Genomic DNA, 20,268 nt, shown 5'->3' on the forward strand with positions numbered 1-20,268 from the left:
AGAACCTCCCAGAGAACTTGAATTGAATTTACAATGCCCTGCCCAGGTGCCTCTGCCATGCCGATGTGGCATGAAGATTGGTCTGCAACTGGTGTCAGAAACCGTCTCTTCTAACTGACCCGACCGGGCCTGTACCTAGCTTTGCTCTGCCACGCTGCTCCTTGGCCCTTCTGAACTGATTTCAAATGGGCCAGGGTCCACGTGCAGCCACGAGAGGATCCCACACGCGGCTGTGGCCAAAGACGGACAGCGTCGCACATCACTGACGACTGCCCTCTGGCTACATTGGACGGTGGTCTGAGGGCCCTGCACATCGCTGAGGTGACTGCTGCAAATTAGCTTGGCAAGCTCCGCTCCGTGTCTGAGAAAAAGACGCCTGAGGTGGAAGGCCCATGGTCAGCACAGCCATTTTACCAAGGGATTACGTCCCTTTTTGTGTCCCCCCCGCCAGCCTTCTGCCAGCAAAGAGCCTCACCATCACCCTGTCCAAACACCAGCCACGTTGTGCCACATGCACAGCGCAGCTTAACCACAACGTCAAAACCCTCGTCGTTGTTCCTCGGACACGTACCCTGCAACTCAGAGCGACTGCTGCTCAGCCTGGAGCCCTTCACAGCTCCCTCCTTGGGCCCATTCCCACGCCTGAGGAGCCCTGCCCTGCCTGGCTGACCTGAGAATGGATCTCTAAAACTTGGCCAGGACAGAGGGGGGGTTGGTAAAACACTTCCCAAACCCCTTGCACCAGCTGCTGAATTCCTGTGCCACAGCTGGTGGCCCTCACACATCCTGAGACCTTCTGCATTGAAACCAGGGGCTTCCCCCTTGCCAGTGTGAGGAACAGTGGGATGTCCCATTCCAGCAGGGTTCAGCTGTCAAGCTGCAATGGGACTGTGCAAACCCCATCACGGCTGGACAGGGGACTCTTGAGCAAAGCAGGATGCTTAGCGTATGCACTGCCGGCGCATTCCCCTGGCCCTCCAGTCATACAGTAATGGGTGCGCTGTGACACCTCCACAGAGAGAATGCTCTTCCAGCTCACAACATTCCATAGGACTGCTAGTGTCTGGGCTCCAGGGACAACCCGGGTCGAGGGCCAGCGCCCTGCGTAGTCTTCTCCAGTCAGAGCACAAAGAAGTGACACTGTGAATGGATGTGCCCAAATTACTGCTGCTTCTGCATGTAAACAGAGACTTGAGGAACAGATACGTTGGTCATCACCAGCTTGGCCCGCTGAGCTGATTCAAGGGTTATATGTTCCTTCCACATCATGTTCACCTCCGCATCAGGATCTGCGTCAATATCCACCCAAGATTCATCTCTAGGAGAACCATCAGCACGTCAGAGTTAAATGTCAAACCAGTCTTTTCGGCCTGCGTAAGCGCTTAAAGCATATGCATGACTGACCGTGGCTCTGGGGAAAGTGAGAAGAACTGAAAGTAACATTTCTGAAGCAAATGTGAGGAATAAAATACAAGCGAGTTCCCCTGTGCATTAAGGAGCCATTATGTAAATGGATTTGCTGGGAGAAAAATGCCTCAACCACTGAGTAAGTGCAGGTACAGAGAAAAACTCACTCCTGCCTTTAGGATCCCATCAAACCCAGACCTTATATTTCCTCCTTATAATTTAAGCCACTTCACTCTTCACTGTTCGCACTGGGGCTGTTTGCTAGCCAGACAAGCCTTAGGCTTGTATTATAACTTGCTGTAAGCTTGAAAAACATGCTCAGAACCGAAAAAAATGAATTGGCTGAGTCGGTCATAGACAGCACCTGACGTATGCAGGTCGTCAGAGGAATTTCGGCTCCTTGATTTCACACTTGGACATACTGCTGTGTACATCAGTGCGCACTGTGCATTTAGTGCACAGCTGCTGGCTCCACACAAGCAGTTCAGGTGCAGCTCGCACGAGCACTGCAGATTTACACCCCCAGCTTGCTGTGCAGCAAGTACTCATGTAGACATGCCCAAACTCTCCCTCCTGGATGTTCACGCCTTTCAAATCCTTGCAGGTCAGCACCATATTCCCCGCCCCTTTGCTCGCGGCGCAGCCCAGTTAGACAGATTTAGCTCTTCCAACACCATCCCTCCATACTACTCCTTTCTGTTGTCTGAACTCCCTTTAATTTGTTTATATCCCTTCTGCCAGGCAGTTGCTTGGGACCCTTCAGCCAGGGCTTCAAAACCTTCTCCAGATTCCATGCATTGATACAAATGCAGTTTATACCTCCGTCCACGCCCAATGCCACTGTAATTGCATGGGAGAAAGAGATTTATGTATTTTAGGTCTTTAAAGTACATTAAGTGTTCGGAAGTTAATTGATATTTAATTAGCATGACTTAAGCACTTTAATAAATCTGGAAAAATCAACATGCTCTTAGAAATGTGCTATTAAAAGTCAGCCCGACACATTCCAAATCGATGTTCGGCAGCGAAACACATCGATAGCACAAGAGGAAAGTTGCGAGGTAAGAGCAGAGTTTTGGGTGGGAACCTCCAAATGTTCTGCCTTCTTCGCTCGGGCTTTATGGAGGTAGCAGCTTCCTGAGTGTCCACGCAGGTAGAAATAAAGTGCAGGCGCCTCCCTTCCCCTGGTCATTTTGCCTCCCCTAGCTGTGTTTATGGGCAGGCAGCAGCTCTCTGCTTGTATCTTGCCTGTAGCAGTGAAAATGGTGCCCTTACACTGAAACCCCCAGAAACAGAACATGGGGCCCTGGCTGATTGGGGCTAACCCCAGCTGAAGCAGGGGTTTGCTGCCTGTAGGAGATTGAGATTCCTGTGAGCAGGGGTGCAGTAGGCAGGAAGAGGCGCCAGGGCCACCCAGAGCGGGGGCAAGTGGGGCAATTTGCCCCAGGCCCCACAGGGGCCCCCACAAGAATATAGCATTCTATAGTATTGCAACTTTTTTTTATGGAAGGGGCCCCCGAAATTGCTTTGCCCCGGGCCCCTGAATCCTCTGGGCAGCCCTGAGAGGCGCACAAGCAAAGGAAAGGCCTGTGTGTTTGTCAAACCCGCAGGGGACAGCAGGGGTAGGAGCACAGCAGCGTCTGAACAGAAGCGGTTCAGAATTCAGGAACTGGACTTAGCTTCTGAACATCTGTGTAGCTGCTTCTCTAAAAACGGTTCCAATCCTGGAGGTGCCGGAGGGCTGTGCTTCCTTTTCAAAAGGGGAACGTGAGCACTGCCCGGCTTGTTCCCTGCCAGCCTTCCATTGGCTATAATTATGGAGGCCCCAATCCTGCCAAGATTTGCACCCGTGCTTGGCTTCCGGCACAGCGTGCAATCCCATGAATTCAAAGGAACCACTGCAAGTCTTTGCAGGGTCAGAGCATGAAATGCTGAATTCATGCAGAACTTCAGCCCAAGTTTCACTGTCCATCTAATGCTATAGGGCTTCTGGTTCCTTCTTCCTGAGGGGCTCTCAAAGGGAGGAAGTCGATGCTTTGCTCTGCTATTTGGTTTGGTATTTTTAAGTGTTGCTATGGCAACTGTCCTAGACATATCTTAGTGCCATTTGTGTTTATTTGAGAGGGTTTTTTCGTTTTCCCTCCCAAAGGAGTAGCTGTCATTGCCCCTGACTCAGCTGCTAAGGGAAAAGCTGCAGTTTGGAATCTCGCCCACTGGCTAGGTAGGATTTCTTCCCTTTTAACAGCATTTTCTACTGGCTTTTGCCTGCCTGAGCGCTGCCGGAGCCCACTGAGAAGCACCACAGCATGGCCTAGAATGCAGCCTGCAGCCACCTTTCCTCGGGGCGGGGGTGGGGGGGGGGCTGCAGCGTGAGGCTGGAAGTGGGGCAGAGGCAGGTGTTCACAGCTGGTGAACTCGAACAAGAAGCCATTTCAGCTCCTCTCTCAAAGGCCAGAGAAATGTCGCGCCTCATCCTCGTTCCCGTTCAGTGACTGTGCTTTTCATTTCAGGACAGAGACACACTGGATTTCAGAGGGTTTCCATGAGTCAGTGAGAAACATTGGTACATCATGCACTATACTCCGCACCTTTCAACTTCTGCAACAAATGAGGCGAGGGTCCTCCTACAACCAGCCTCCTTCACTACTAGATGCAGCCCCATAGCATGGTCTATACTGTGCACGGAATGAGAGGGGGCCCTATGGCATGTGATCGTGTGATTGGAGGCAGTTTTACGATGCATAGGCACAAGGGGGCTGAACGAAGGTGCCTGGGCAACCTTGAAGTGTGGTATTTCCTAACTTTTCAGGGCTTGTCTTTGCAAGCATAATAATGGCCCTTTAACAGCGGCTCCTGTGCGTGTAAGTTCCAATTAAAAAAACAAACTTGAAAAAACCAGAAATTCCGTCATAGCGACACCCACCGGGGTCGTCAGCAGGGCTGGAACCGTTAGATCCACCATGCAGACCTCTGCCACTTGAGCTAACAGAGTGACTGACAGCAGTAGCAGGTTGCGGTGCTCTGGGGGAGAACACACACACACACACACACACACACACACACACACACTTCACAGGTATTTGCTGACAGCAGAGTAATGTCAAGACTCAGGGATTTTGGGTTCCATTCCAGGTTCTGGAAGGAAGTGTGTCCTAGTGGTCACATCATGCTTCCACTCCTGTTCCCTCCAAACCTGACCCCTTCTGCCCCATCCCCTTAAGCCTGTCCCTCTCCTTATCCTCTCTCTCCCCACCACACCACCCCTTGTCCCAGTCTTCCCCCACTCCTCTCAGTTCCTTGTACTAAACCCAGTCCTCTCACCGAGCCAGCCCAGTCTCCACCCCCCTCCCCGGCCAGGCTCCTCACTCCTCTAAAGCACAGGGGCGCTAGAACTGCTCAGTTAAATGGTTAAAAGTATTGAACATTGGAAAAACAACATATTTTCCCCTCGCCTCATTCTCAGAAACAGCTGGACCATTTTTGCTCAAACTTTCCAAAGTTCTGAAGCCTGAGACAAAATTATAAGCAACTGAAAACAGGGTCTTGTAATGGGAAGTGTCAAGCAGCTTTAAGCATAGGGGGCACTACCAGCTCTGCCTACGATTATTTGTGATCACACAGGGCATTTCTATAGCCCGGAACGTTTTCTTATCTAATCAATCCCCACAACACCCTCTGAAGTAGGGCGGCATGTGGAGAGAAGTGACGTGACTTCCTGAGTACACAAAACGAGTCGGTGGCAGAGCTGTTTGAGGACACAGCTACTAAATACCTAGATAAGTTAGAACGCAGTGTTCCCAGCTCTGCAGGCGACACTCTCTTGCCTCCAGTGGAAAGGCCCCATTTAATGCACTAGGACCGGTTCTGATTTCAGTCTCTATGAATTGTGCAAACTCAGCAGGGTGCTCGCATGGCCCCTGGAGCGCCAACGTTCAGGCTTTCCTGCCCTTTCCCCGGTCGCTTTGCAGTCTGTGAGCCTAGGCTGAGGCTTCAGACCACGTCCCCTTCACCGTTTCCTCTTCTCTTGCTTTGTGTAGTGTTGAGAGGCCTCTGGAGAAGAAAGCTAGTCACCTGCTACCAGGGCCGACGAGGGGGGGGGAAGCTGGTACAAATTACCGGGGCCCAGCAGTCCGGAAGGGGGCCCGGGGCCCGGCTTCCCCCCCACCACTCGTCGGTCCTGTTTAGCCAGTCCGCCCTTGCTGGGGGGCCCGAAAAAAAATTTTCACCGGGGCCTGAACCCGCTCTCGGCGGCCCTGCCTGCTACCCAGCTACTGTAAACGGTTATGTATATTTACAATGACAGCCACCATAATGGTCTATAAACCAAAGCAAACACCGTTTGCCAGCTAAGGGACGTGTGTGCACAGACATCTTCTAATCCAACATGATTTTTTTGCTTGAGCATCCTCTGCTGGCCAGTTGCTGTACTAGCAGTGGTGCTAGTGCCAGGAGGGAGCCGCTGAGCAATTCCTTCGGCTTGCTACAGGGTCTGCTGTCATGGGGCAGAGGGGAGAGTTCTGTCTTTGGAAGGACAGATCAGGTCAGAGCTGGCTTCAGGCACTGGATCCTGCAGTGGAGCAGACTGGGATAGCAATGTGCCTTAAAAGGAAATATCCATTCTGGGGAAAGGGAAACGGGCTTTAGTGCCGCTGAGGTTTGTGGAGGGCAAGGGAGGAGGAGAGGATGGTCCTGGGGAGGCCAAAAAAAAAGGGAGCGAGAGTCAGAAACAGGAGACAAAGTGGAAAGCAGGGGGGGGCTCAGGCTCCCAGTGGGGCGGGGCGCAGGGGGCAGGCTCCGAGCGGGGATGGGCACAGAGGGCAGGCTCCCAGCGGGGCAGGGCGCAGGCTCCCAGCAGGGATGGGCGCAGAGGGCAGGCTCCCAGCGGGGCAGGGCACCTGCAGAGGGCAGGATCCCAGCGGGGTGGGGCACAGAGGGCAGGCTCCCAGCGGGGTGGGGCGCAGGGGGCAGGATCCCAGCGGGGTGGGGCGCAGAGGGCAGGATCCCAGCGGGGCGGGGCGCAGAGGGCAGGCTCCCAGCGGGGCGGGGCGCAGAGGGCAGGATCCCAGCGGGGCGGGGCGCAGAGGGCAGGATCCCAGCGGGGTGGGGCGCAGAGGGCAGGATCCCAGCGGGGCGGGGCGCAGAGGGCAGGATCCCAGCGGGGCGGGGCGCAGAGGGCAGGCTCCCAGCGGGGTGGGGCGCAGAGTGCAGGATCCCAGCGGGGTGGGGCACAGAGGGCAGGCTCCCAGCGGGGTGGGGCGCAGGGGGCAGGATCCCAGCGGGGTGGGGCGCAGAGGGCAGGATCCCAGCGGGGCGGGGCGCAGAGGGCAGGATCCCAGCGGGGTGGGGCGCAGGGGACAGGCTCTCAGCAGGGCAGTGACCTTGCTCAGCTGCCCAGTGCTGGGAAGCGCCTTGCCATGTTTCTGTGAATTTACATTCTGGTCAACTGTTGGGAGGTTGTTTCCATTTTGTTTTGGTTTTTTAAGAATTCAGAAATCAATTAGTGTCGGCGCAGTGACTTATGACGCACATTCCACAGGCATTTCTGTTCAACTCGGCTTTTATTCACCTTATTAGGAGGCTCCTCACTACAGCGTCTGGCAACCGGCGGAGATGTCAGCCGGCCCTGGGGAGCAGAAGAGATTGCTGGAGATCCAGCCCAGGCGATGGGGCCATGGGACACAATGATAAAGTGCTTTCTCCAGAAGCACCACGTGTGCTGCGCCGGGAACGCGGTGGGGCCAGGGGAACACAGGGATGGGCGCTCCCATCTCCAGAACAGAAAAAGTCAAGGAAGCAAATTTCCCCAGCGATTGGAGCAGCAAGCGCATTGGCATCACCGAGGTGCTGCAGCCGCACTCCATCATGCCAGCGGGAGCGCTGTGCAAACCAGGCCAGCCCTGCTGCATCACTTCCCGCCAGACCCTCCTGCCCATTTTAGCTTATCTCCATACGGGATATTAATCCCCAGGACAACTGCCCTGGCTTCTGGCTGCCGTTTGTGCAGTAGGAAGAGGCACTGCCCCAGCACAGAGAGGCAAGGCCAATGCTCCTACCCAGCCAGACAGGCCTTTGCTTTGATCTCAATACAAGCGATTTGTTTGGTTTTGGTTTGTTTGTTTTTTACAGAATCTGTAGCTTCAAGTGGGATCATCCTGCCAACACCTGCTCTCTGGGGAAACCAGACTGGAAAGCTGGGATCCCGGAGCAGTTCCACGTGGCCAGACAGTGAGAACGGAGGCGCTGGTGTGTGGTGAAGCAGAGTTTCTCCCGAGGGCCAAGTAGAGCCGATTTCCTATCCATAAGTGATTGTGTCCTGCAGGCAGTCCCAATCCAGGGCTCACTTCAGGAGCAGGCGGATTTTCCTATCGCCAATCAGGAGCCTTCAGGAGCAAAACAGAGAGAGATGAGCATGGGCAGCGTATGTACCATCCCCACTACAGGAGTGCAGGGCTGTGTACAGGCAAAGAAAACACAACCCCACGTCCCACTCCAAGTCGGCACTACCGCGCGGGAGGGAAAGATAGACAAATGGGTGGGAGGTTGGTAAGGGAAGAGTGATGGCTCCAGAAAGAGCTGGATAACATGCTGTATTCAGGGATGATTTATACCTCTACAATTTTTCTTCCTTCACAGGGACTCTAGGAACATGCAGAGGATTCTAGACGTCCCCTGTTTTCCAGCTGGGCATGCACATTAAACAGCTAAGGGACTGCCATCATTCAGAGAGAGGGGGAAACTCCAAAGCACGGGGGCTGGAAGAGTCCGCAGCTGGTTAGGATCTGGCTGAAGCTTTTACTGCTGATTCTTTTTGATCAGGGAACTTTGTTCCTGTGCCTCTGGCCTTCTGATTCGTGGTAACAGATTCCCTCCGGCCAACTTTGCATCACCCAGGGGAGGCATTTCCGCCAATCAAGGCCCAGAAAAACACTTTCACCAACGCCTCTGGAATCCTTATTTCTAGTGCGGCATCAGAAGATGAGTGGGGAGGGTTGCAGGAGCTCACACAGCGTGTGCTACAGAACTCACCTCCGGGGGGCAGGATGTTGGGAGACAGAGGGCATTGGGAAGGGCCTCTGGATCCACTACCATGTGGATTTGCCAGTCATTCCCCCATAGCTGGGGGTTGGGGAAGCAACCAACTGGCCAGGGTAGCCTAAGGAGCAGTTCCGATCACACCACAGCCAGTGACTGAAGACTGCTCCTGCTCCGACTCCCTGGGAGCCCCTCTGTGCTAAAGCCTCCCATCTGGGCCTGAGAGAAGGGACTGGACTCACCACTTAGTGAATATCCATGGCCTGTTTTACAGACGGACACAAGCAGTACATGGCAATGTGGAGATTAGACCCAGGACCTCTGCATGACAAGGTACACACAGCTTTCCCTCTTCTTACACATTTCATCTCCACTATAGACAGTGTCCCCTCACCTACCTTATCAATGCACCAGCTAGCAGGCTGGCTACCATGGGCCCTACCCAGTAAACCCAGTGATAGTCCCAGTAGTTTGCTACCAGCGCTGGCCCAAAAGCTCTGGCAGGGTTCATGCAAGCCCCCGATATAGCGCCTCTGAAAGAGAAAACAAATGAACAGTCTCACAATTCATCCTGCTGAATATACCATGTTCTGCCACGGAACTCCAAGGACAAATTGTTTTCAGAAAGTAACAATCTCTGTAATAATGCCCCACTGATGGCTGACTATTGTAATCAGATCTACTATATAAAATACAATGACCATTGCAAAACTCATCTGAATAACATTGACAGACCTAGGAACATGCCTGTATGGACTCCAGCATTAGCTGTTAGCTAGGGAGCACCTATATCTGTAAAAAGCTTCATGTCATGGAAATGAAAGTGTCCGTTTTAAATTTAAATGTTGGGTTTGTTAGCAGCTTGGGTTTTACGCTCTTTACTGTGTGTAGGTCACAATGTGCTGCGGAAGGGGCACTGATACATATCTTCCAGCAACGGATAAACATTTGCACCTGACGTCTGTGCAGTGTTTAAATAAGAGCTTCAAATCCCACTAGAGGGGCTCTCCCTTAAATAACTAACCTATTAGCATTCAGAATTGCGGGCTCTTGTTATCTGATTCCCGGCACACAAGAAAGTAAACAGCCTGCTTGCTTGAAAAATTGGTGCGTGCTGAGGCCAAGCTGGGCAGTTTCTCCTAAAAACAGCCAGAACAGACAGTAAAAAATGACTCAAAATGAACCGGCTTCTGTGTCCTTAGGGCTTCCTATTACAAGCATTGCCCGGGGGGGACTTTCTTCTGTATCCGCCCACAACAGCTTATTGAAAAACTTGATCTGGCTTCAAGCATCCAGCATGTTAGACGCCTGCAGACTGGTCTTTTCTGACGCCGTCATCGGGCGCTGTCCATGTGTGGCCAATATTCCTCCCAACATGAATAACAGGCTGGTGAAAACAGCCGGAGTGACTCATAGACATGAAGGCCAGAAGAGACCACTATGATCATCTCCTCCTGGATAGCACAGGCCAGAGAACCTCACCGGGAGAGCATCAGTTAAAGTCCACTGAATATCCATGGAACCTATTCAGCACGCGTGCAACCAGGCAAGCTTCCACCCCCCTGTGCTTCCCAGAGTGCCCCAGCCCTGCACCTACTCCCATGTAACAGGGGACTTTCCACCACGGACCAGTCACTCCTTGGACTTTCTGCATCAGGAGACACTAATCACTGTTTATTGTCTGCCATAGAAACTAAATCCAGACCCACCAACTCATCTCCCCAGGGCTGCTGGGCAGCCATCAGACAGGAATGTCTGGCAGCTCTCAGTCCTCCAGAGGTACACGGCTCCGCAGAACACAGAAAAGGCTGTGCCGGCTCACCCAGCTAGGATGTCAGCGGTGACAGTGAAACCAATGCAGAAAGGTGCCAAAGGGCTGCTGGTTTTTTCATTGATGGCTCCCATGCAGACGGCTAAGACCAGGAACATGGTCATGACAATCTCACCCACAAGGGCGGAGGGGATCTGCCCGTCGTCTGTGATGCTAGTGAAAGCCGCTCCAGTGGCGTTTATGTATCTGTCATTTGCTGTCATAACCTACAAGAGAGAGTCCTGGAATTGGTACAGTTTCAATCTCCACACCATGGCTATTGGTTCCCAGTCAGGACAGTGTAGGTGGATATAACATCAGGGCAGAGAGCAGCTAATCTGATCACTTTCTTTCTGAAAGTCAACCTAAGTCTCTAGCGAATGTAAACTCATTAGCAAAGGCTTTTAGCCTGTAGATAATTACAAGTGGATTAGCCACCAGCTACCCTAGGAAAGCTGTAAAGAAATTAACCTCCAGTATCTGCTTAATGGTTTGCAACGTAGATGCTATTTATATATCAAGTACTTTGGAGGATGAGAGGGGCAACATAAAATGGGAAAGACCATGGTAAATAGCGGGGTAAGTGCAGGTGGCTGTAGCCGACGGGAGGAATATGCATTCTTCTGTATATAATAAAATAACTATAACCCTGCGGCACTTACTGAGCAACTGCCACTGAACATTAGTTAATGAAGATTCCCAGCACCCTGTATAACAGGTATGTCCGCATTAAAGACAGGCAAACCGAAGCACCGAGCGATGGGGCAGTGACTTGCCCAGTGTCATTCACTGAGCCAGCCGGAGAGCTGGGAACAGCACCGTGCTCCAACCACTACATGAACCCCATACCCACAAAGGAGGTGCTGCGCATGACCATTGGTGTTCAGATTCCAAGCACAATGTTACTTCTGTAAGTTGAACTAGGATCGGATGCTATAATCTCCCCTGCAGCTGCTGGGTGCTGGCTTCCAGCATGTGCCCAATGGTGCATGACAAACTGTTCTCTGACACAGCGCAAACCGCACTGAGAAACATAACCTGCCTTTGAGGGGCCCGTACCCACTGCTGAGATTCACATGTCTGCATGGAGGGGAGCCCAAGACCCCAGGAAATTAACCCTTTAATCTTCTTAGCAAGGAAGAGTCACCTGATTTCCATACCTTTGCCAGGCCAGCTCCGATCAGCCCCCCACACAGCTGGGAGATCCAGTAAGGGATGAGCAGCATGATGTTCAGCCCACCAATCAGCCACGCGGCCAAGGAGACAGCTGGGTTAAAATGGCCACCGCTGGAATCAACAGGAGAGAGATGTTAAGTATCTCAGCTGTGGGACCCTCTACCCCGAGTTCCCCCGAGGAGAAGACTCTGAGCCCAGCTGGAAATGACCCCTTTAAGCTGGATTCAGACTCAGTTAAACCTTATGCTCTTTCAAAATGACCCGTTACCCAGGCAGCTGCACACCGGTGAGAGGCCTGGGCAGCGATTCACAATCCTGCTCTGCCTCTGTTGGATTCTGCCCTGCCCTGCTCATTCTGGACAGATGATTAAGGGGGAGAAGTCGGGGAAAGCTTCTGAGGCTGTGACAGGGAGCCAGAGACTGACTGCACATGAGGGGAGGGATAGCTCAGTGGTTTGAGCATTGGCCTGCTAAACCCAGGGTTGTGAGTTCAACCCTTGAGGGGGCCATTTAGGGATCTGGGGCAAAAATCTGTCTGGGGATTGGTCCTGCTTTGAGCAGGGGGTTGGACTAGATACCTCCTGAGGTCCCTCCAACCCTGATATTCTAGGATTACAGGAGCTTAAAGATGGGGGGCTACTTACACCGAAACAGTGTGGAGGGACCGTTAACTCGTAGGGCAGGAGCCAGGAAAGGGAAATGTTTGCAAAGAGTTCCCGGCCTTGCACCATCAGGCCTCTCTGAGCAGCTGATGGTGCTATCACCCCCCCAGGGGAGCGACCACGGCAACACGCAGCCCATGGATTCCTTTAGGGAGGGGCCGAGGACCCAGGGCATGGAACGAGCATTGCTTTCCCCTGCTGTTTCCCTCAAGGTTCCTCTTTGGTGCTGACAGTTTTACGAGTGCCCTTCGCTAAGACTCCTCGTTCTGGCCTGGCATGCAATGTGAGAGCAGAACTTGGCCTGCAGGTTTTCTTTCCCCATATTCACTGTTCTGACCAAGGAGGGATTTGTTCACTGACAAGCTGTGCTACTGACCCTGCTTGGGCCATCACCAGGGCCTGGACTTGGAACATCCAGCATCAAAAGCACACGCCTCCACTACTTGAGCTAAAGCCGATGGTAGGAAGCAGCAGACTCAGTAATCTCTCCTGTGGACCAGCCACTTGAGGGGGACAAAGATCCACTCTCTCCTTGCGTGGGTTACAACAAGATAACCCCAATTCCCTTGCGACGTCCTTGTGGAGCCCAGGCCAAATGCACTGCTGGCGTAACGAAGCTATGCCTGCCCAGGCTAGCCGTGAGCCTGGCTGCCAGGGTGCCAGGACCCTTCCGGAGGGCAACGGGAGTTTAGAGATGCCCAACACTCACAGGCAGCTGGGAGAGCTGGGACCAAAAGCAGCTTTCTTCTGCCTGGCTGGGGTATTGGATGTCAAATCGCAAAGAAAACGCAAAGACCCAAACAGGACGAATGAAAACAGCAAAAAGCCCTGGAGCAGAAATGGCTGTTAACTGTCATTATTGCTGGGCTTTTCCTGATATTGCCCACAGTGTGCAGGGCACTTTCCCAACATGTGAGTATATTTGTGTCTCCACAGATGTAAAGATGCACAGACGGTCCCTGATTACCCTGCAGCCGCGCTGAGCTAGTTACTCACAGGCATTGCTGCAAGGGAAGAGGTTAAATGAGGAGAGGGTAGGGATATTCTTCCTTTGATTCCCAGAGAAATCAGAGCTGGGAAAGACTCTTTGGGTCTCCTTGTCCTCCCTCTCCCCAGCCCATGCAGGAATGTGGCCTACAGATGGTTCCCTCCCTCAGGAGAACGCCCTGCCGGCTAGCCTCTTTCCCTCTTTCTCCTGGCAGCAGCCCCACCAGGGGATGACAAGGGCTCACGAGGCTTCATACATCAGCTAGTGCTGATCCGAATGGTCCTCGTTTTCTCGCCCCAAATCCTTTGCCTCTTCTCTGGAACAATTTCTCTCTTGTGAAAACCAGGAAGGGAGCAAAAGCCGTTCAGCACTGGCCAGTCAGGGGGGTGGTGCACAGTGTAACACTCCATGCCTGTCACACGTAGGCAAAGTCTGACTGATACTCAAGGCCGGAGCCCAGAATCCCAGAGCTCTATGGCCCCGATCCTGCAACAGGATCTGTGTGGACAGAGTCCTGCGCTCAAGGCATTGCATGCCCCCAATCCTGTAATGAGGCTAACAGGTTCACATGCCTGGATCCCACATGCAGGATGGGGGCCTCTTGTCTTGTGACAGGGCCTAAATCACTGGTCTCTAGAAGTACCAGTGAGAGGCAAATGCAAATATTTTTTAATGAAAACAGATTACTGGGGGAACGCTCATTAACGAACGAGCTTCATAACCAATAAACCCTGATAATAAATTGCCCTCAAAGCTAATGAGTCAGAGGGTTTAGGAACTGTGATTATTTCTGATGATTCAGCTTTCATTAAAGAGGTAATGGAGTTGCTAGGATTTAATTGACCGAACCAGCAGAGAATTAATTAAGTTTTCAGGTAAATGCCAAAGCTTTATACTGTGGCAATGGGCCAATTCCAGCTGTAATCTTGGTGTGGGGCTGAAAATGTAAATGATAGGGCCCAATCCTGGACCTAATAACATCAATAGTACCTGGCTCTTCTCTAACGCGTCACATCAGTAGAGCTCAAAGCACTTTACAAAGGAGGTCCGGATCATTATCCCTATTCTACAGATGGGGAAACTGAGGCACAGAGGGGGGAAGTGACTGTGGAAGTAGAGCAAGAACTGACAGGGATTTGAAGGGGATTTCAATGCAAACAGTCTCTTCTGTGAGCAAGAGTCAGGCTAGCTGTAAGCCTAATCACGTGAGATTTGTAGAAGTGAGGATTGTGTGAGGCGAATGAGAAAGAACTGTGTGAGAAGTTGTTGCGACCTCGTGTTAGATAAGTATGGAATGTAGACTATAGTCTAAATAGAGGTGAGAAAAAGAAGATATCAGGATGACCTATGTATAAACAAAATGCAGCTGCTGCTCATTATTGTATGTAACAAAAGGTATAAATGCTTGCTGTAATTGTTTACCTGTGAGAGACCTGTTTAGCTCTCTCCCTCCACGCAATTGCTAGAGATAATAAAGTATCTGCCTTGCTGCACCCAAACCGGAGAGTGAGAACTCTGTTTTTCTCCGACATGACTTACCCAAGGTCTCCCAGCAGGCCAGTGGCAGAGTGGGAATAGAACCCAGAGGCCCTGAGTCCCTGTCCAGTGTTCTGGCCACTAGGCGAGTTGCAGGATCTATATTTGCAGTATATGGCCCTGACTCAGGGAAGCCCTTAAACACAAAGTACGCGGTGAAGTCCCATCAACTTTAATGGGATTTAAGCATGTACTTAAAGTTATGCACATGCGTAAGAGCTCCCTGAATCAGGGTCTCTCATTGTAACTGTATGTGTAGGGTATAAACACCCAGGAAGGCGAGGAGTTGTTTCAGGTGGTCACAGGGGCACAGTTAAGAGTAGTGGATGAAATTCAGCAGTGCCTAACAGTGGGAAGGGGGGCAAACCTATGGCTAAACGACACACCAGGGGGAATGCTGGAGGGAACAGCCTTGCCCTGGCTGAGGAGGATGGGTGGGGTGATCGAACAGAGCTTTCCCGTCTCTACTTTCAATGGTCCAGTCAGTGACTTAAACCCTGTCTTTGCAAGAGGTAACAGATGCTTTCAGCTTAGGTAGCACACTCAGGAAATGGAGACCAGCGACCAGCCTAGTCCAACCATTTAGCATTCCAGTCAGACCTGTGTATACTCGGGGACCCACCTAGTGTGTCTGTTAGTGGGTTAAAGGATAGTTTATTTAGCCACCCGAGTGCAGAGTGTCCAATCTATTGCTAGTCATGAAACCTGAGCATCATTTATGTTTTTTCATTCTAAAACTAGGCGCATTGTCAGCAAAGGCTAACGGGGTCCTTGGGTTTCACTGCTAGCCTACGTATACTCTATGTATACATTAACCAATCCACAGATAACTCTGAATAACAGGCAGTTAATAGAGTCATAAAATGTGGATTCCAGCCTATTTTTTATGGAGCATTGATCAAAACAAACTTGTTTTTGCAGCCTCTTGGTTCCGTCTCGGAAACAAACTTCTAACCCCAAGTTAGTCGGTTCAGAATGATGCTTTTGCAGAAAAACTTTAATTGAACAACGCCCTCCTCGTTCCAGAGCGGGAAGACTGCGAACACCCTCTGCTTCGTACAGAAATACCTGCTTTATCCACCATTCGAAAGCTGCCGAGGCGCTATGGAAAAGTTGGCGGAGCATCCTTTTGAGAGACAGTGGAGATTTCGTGTGTCTCCCTTCCACCGTTTGTGAGTCCTGGAGAAGAGTGACCCGAAAGCAGATCTTGGCAGCTCAGAGCTCCACCTCCAGCTGCTTATTCCTCTCCTGAACTGACCATTCATATTTGTGACATCACAATCATCTCCAGCTAACTGAGAAATCCCATGGGATCAAGGGGCTTTGCTCTATTAAAATCAATGGAGTGACACTCATGTACACCAGCTGAGGATCTGGCCCAATGTCTTTAACTGAGGAATAAGCCGGTGATGCCCATGAGGCGGCGTACCCAGAGGTTAGAGCAAGGAAGCAGGAGTCAGAAGACCTGGATTCTATTCCTTCCCACAGCAAGACAGTGGCTCACACTGATGATAAAAAATGGAACCTCCTTCTTCAACAGATCTGCTCCCTGAGGGCGTCAGAGCCACAGCTGCTGGCTTTACTAACAAACCCAAATTTTTACCCCATCCTTCCCTCTTAGCCTTGCCGAGCCAAAGCAGCTGTGGGAGAGGGAGCTGGATTCTGTTCTGGCTCACGCATCATCAGCAGAATTGCTAAGTCCCAGTGGCAAAATCTTTACCTTGAGGTGTAGACTTTAATTCCACCCTCATAAGACAAAGACATAATATCCCTCCATTGGTCCAGGACTCCTGCTGATCATACGTGAGCCACACAGGACATGCCTTGATCATCAGAACACAGGCTGTTTGCAGGACTGGCAATTAATGGGGGAGGGGGGGGACTTTTTCACTTGTAGGCTGGGCAGATTTGATCTGGAGGGGCTGAGAGAGAACAGGTTTATTAATTATTATTATTAGGTGTGGAACTCCCCAGTGCCTGTTTTAGAGTCACCATTCAGAGGAGATTTGTATCTTTCTCTCTCTGGGGCTTTGTTCCCAATTTTAATAATGCAATTACAATAATAACTACCTTTGCAAAACTCGGAGAGAAGCACTGGACTGGGAATCATGAGACCTGTCTCTGTCACTGACCTCAGGCAAATTGGTCCTCATTGTGCGCCTCAGTTTCCCTTCCCACTCTTTATCCCTCTAGGGCCAGATTTTTAAAGATATTGTGAGTTAAGCGCCTAAATATCTTTAAAAATCTGTCCCATTGTCTATTTGGATCGTAAGAGCAAGAGCTCTCTGTCATTATGTGTACGTACAGCCCCTAGCACGATGCAGCTCTGCTCTGATCTCAGCTGGGAACTCTAGACACTACCATAATACAAACAATAATAAACCTTAACTGCAAGGCACTGTGTAACGTGCAGTGTGATTATTAATTATCACTATTACAATTATATCTACTGATCCAAAACACAAACGAGGCAGGAGAAACACAGAGAATAGGCTCACTCTAGCTAGCTATCACTCAGCAGAGCCACATTCACATGCTTTCCCGGGAGGTGTCAGGAAGCCTTTATGTTTTGGACGCCTGCCCCCTGCTCTGTGACTGTCTGAGCCCCTCGCTGCGCAGTCAGTGCCAAGTGGCCACGTCCCCAAAATTCTCTCACCTGATGTTTCCCAAAATGGCGATGATGAGCCCAAGAGCCAACCCATGCGCCAGGGCGGGCTGCAGCCTCCCCGTGCCGTCCACGTTCTCAATCACTGACGCGCACCCGATGAAGATGAACAACGCCGAGCCCAGGAGCTCGGCCACGCAGGGCTGGGCATACAGCTCGTACCAGTGAGGCTGCGGCGGTTTGTACTTGCCGTCCATTTCCACCTCCTTTATGGACATGCCACCAAACTCCAGGTCAGACATCAGGGGAGCTGAAATGAAGCGAGTGGAGCTTTGATGGCATCCAGTGCCAGGCTGGGCACTGCCAGACAGCGGAGTAGACTCACCACGGAACTGACACAAATTCAGAACAATCCAGATACAAACACTATTGCTTAATTCCTTCGGGGACAGCATGCGCCGAAAGCAGGGAGCACTCTTCCAATTACCCCTTAAGTGCCTCAAGTGGGCTAGGCACTTCACACAGCATATAAGAGATACGGGCTGTTATGATCAGGTGCCAACAGGGGACCTTCTGGTGCCAAACCACTGAAAAGGGTTTGGAAGGCAGAAATTCTGTGTGGATTTTTTAAATGCCTTGGTTACACTGAGGTACTTACTTTCTGAGTGCTCTGTTCTTCTGGGAGCTGCAGAGCCCTCTTGACGCCAGCAGGACCTCAGCGAGCAATGATCGCACTGCACCTAGAGGAATGGCTTATCTGTCTCATGGAAATATTGGAATGCTCCCTACTTGACCTGTACGGAGACACCGCGTATGGGAGGCTTTAAAAAAATATTGGAATGGATTTACATTGTTAAAAAAATGCAATAAAATCCGAGGCAGGTACTCCAGCCCACAGGAGTATGAAAGCTATTTATCTTAATGGTTCTATGGTTCAAGGATTTGTTAAGGATTTCTGCCAAGTCGGGGACTATGGTTCCTTCCCCCGTGTGAAGTGCAGAGTACAATCCGCGTCAGTGCCAGTTGGAGGGACAATGGGCCTGACGCTCTGAGTGCTTTTTGCTGGGTTTTGTTCTCAGAGCGTAATGTGCCATTTGCACACCTGGTCTCGCTCCCTTTCCAAGAACAAGTGCGTGTGCGCGTGTGGGGGCCTTATTTGTCTGTAAAGGAGCAAGCAAGCAGAATAGTTATGACAGCAGCAGGCTCCGGGGAGAAGGAAAATAGCCTCCTCGTCCACAAACAGTCCAGCCTTGCGTTCTTTCCTCAGACAAAGCTCCCCGGCGGGTCTCTGGTGGAAGTTCTCCTTGAGCAAGTAGTTCCCAGCTGAACCCGGACTGAACTGGAAAGAAAGGAGCTGTGTCACTAGCAAGGGTGGACTGAGACCCCGACTCATCTCACGGGCGGCTCACGGCTCTCCTTCATGACTTACGTGAAATTGAGCCAAACGAGACCATGCGAAGCTGGAGGCCGGGGCGGTCGGGTGACACCAAGTTAAGATGGGGACAGGCCTGACCAAAGCACCCAAGGCACAAACCTTGGCTTGGGAGCTGTTCCACGGTGAGGGGGAGAGAAGTCCTCGGGCACGGCCCAGCACATCAGCTTTGGGGGCAGTTTGCACTTTAGAGGCATCGTTCTTCGTTACGAGGGCCCGCACACAGCGTTGCTGCTATAGGTTCACCCCATTGCACACCCCAAGGGCCCCCTGCTTCCGCACCACACCAGTTCCCAGGTGCCGCCTTCCTCTATTTCAGGGACTGTCTGCAACACCCTCCCTCTCCCTCATGCCAGAGTCTGTGTCTCCCCCTTTCTCTCCTCCCCCGATGCCAGGGACTGTGCCCCCCATTATCCCTTCCCTCCATACCAGAGAACCCCATTCTCCCCACCATCCCATGGGCTCTATGTGCCCCTCCATGCCCTCCTTCCCCCCATAACTTGAATCCCTCTCCACCCCGCACCAGGGTCTCTGTGTACCTCTCCTTTCTTCCCCTGGATTGGAGGGGATGGGCAGATGGCTGGTGCCCCCTCTCTCCCCCTCACCATAGGGGCAGGCTGTGGGGAGGCAGTGGGCTAGGGGGGAAGGAATGAGACCTCCATCTCTCTCCTCTCCCTCTAGCTCCCCTTGCTGGCTGAGCATCTGCCCCACAGCTGTTAGATGGCAGGGGCTCCCTGTGTCCCCCATTCGCCCTTTCGGTTTTCCAATATTCCCCCCAAATCAACAGTGCTCTGACCTCTGGGGTCGAGATCATTCCTTGGAAGTTGGGAACTGATTGGCTGCAGCGTTCAAAAGTTATTGTGTTAGACAGACAGACACACGTATGGGGGTTTGCAAGCTCGGCCAATTCTGGTCGTACCTAGAGGGGCCAACCAAGAGCAGAGCCCCGATGCGGTTGGTGCTGTCCGCCCACACAGTGCGACAGGCCCCATCTTGAAGGGCTTACAGTCTAAGCAGACAAGACAGACAGAGTTTGAGAGCGAGGGAGTGCTGCTAGCCCCATTCGACAGATGGGATCAGCGAGGCAAAGAGAGAGTAAGTGACATGGCCAGGATCACACTGGCAGTCTGTGGCAGAGCCAGAAATGGATCCCGATCTCCTGAGCCCCAGCCCAGTGCTTACCCCAACCCGATCCTCCTCCTCTTTGACCAACCTTCCCCTTTTTTTGCGACCATCATTTAAAACTCTTTCTCAGCCCCTGTCCAGCAGAAGCAAAGGGAAGTCCACACTGCTGGGGGGTTAGACTCAAGCGCATTCCCAGGCACGAGGGCTTGAGCACTCTCAGCTCCGTGGAAGCGCTGTCGTCCCTGTGATGCTGGAGATCACACCAAGGCCGGGAGGGACCCGGACCCACCCCTGCCTTCCCTCTCCTCCCTGGCAGACAAATACACTCCCTTCAGCGTGAGCGGCTGCTTGGGCTTTCAGGCGAAGCGTCGTGCAGATGGGAAGAGCTTTTGGTATAAGCAGCACTCAGTCCCGCTCTCATTTGGCTGCTGCCAGCTTAATTCCTGCAGGCGGGCAGGGAGCACCAGCGTCCCCAGTGAAACCGAGAGAATAAAT

General features: G+C 52.0%; 1 protein-coding gene across 1 annotated transcript; it reads right to left on the reverse strand.

The window, feature by feature from the left end:
* Positions 1–7,744: 7,744 nt before the first annotated feature.
* On the reverse strand, positions 7,745–17,518 carry AQP8 (aquaporin 8). Its single transcript, XM_065412669.1, has 5 exons — positions 17,268–17,518; positions 11,410–11,536; positions 10,262–10,476; positions 8,838–8,972; positions 7,745–7,787 (listed from the first exon to the last, which is right to left on the reverse strand). The coding sequence occupies exons 1-5, from the start codon at positions 17,516–17,518 to the stop codon at positions 7,745–7,747; spliced, it is 771 nt and encodes a 256-aa protein (XP_065268741.1).
* Between the last annotated feature and the right edge of the window lie 2,750 nt (positions 17,519–20,268).

This window comes from Emys orbicularis, chromosome 10 (genome assembly GCF_028017835.1).
Source record: "Emys orbicularis isolate rEmyOrb1 chromosome 10, rEmyOrb1.hap1, whole genome shotgun sequence".
Taxonomy (NCBI): Eukaryota; Metazoa; Chordata; order Testudines; family Emydidae; genus Emys; species Emys orbicularis.

What these genes read in the sequence shown, in the direction of transcription:
- AQP8 (XM_065412669.1), bottom strand. Translation starts at nt 17,518, where the DNA reads ATGTCTGACCTGGAGTTTGGTGGCATGTCCATAAAGGAGGTGGAAATG. An exon ending in GCCATTTTGGGAAACATCAG is followed by an intron (nt 11,537 to 17,267) that starts GTGAGAGAATTT and finishes TGTTGATTCCAG; the next exon opens with CGGTGGCCATTTTAACCCAG. An exon ending in ACCGCTGACATCCTAGCTGG is followed by an intron (nt 8,973 to 10,261) that starts GTGAGCCGGCAC and finishes TTTCTCTTTCAG; the next exon opens with AGGCGCTATATCGGGGGCTT.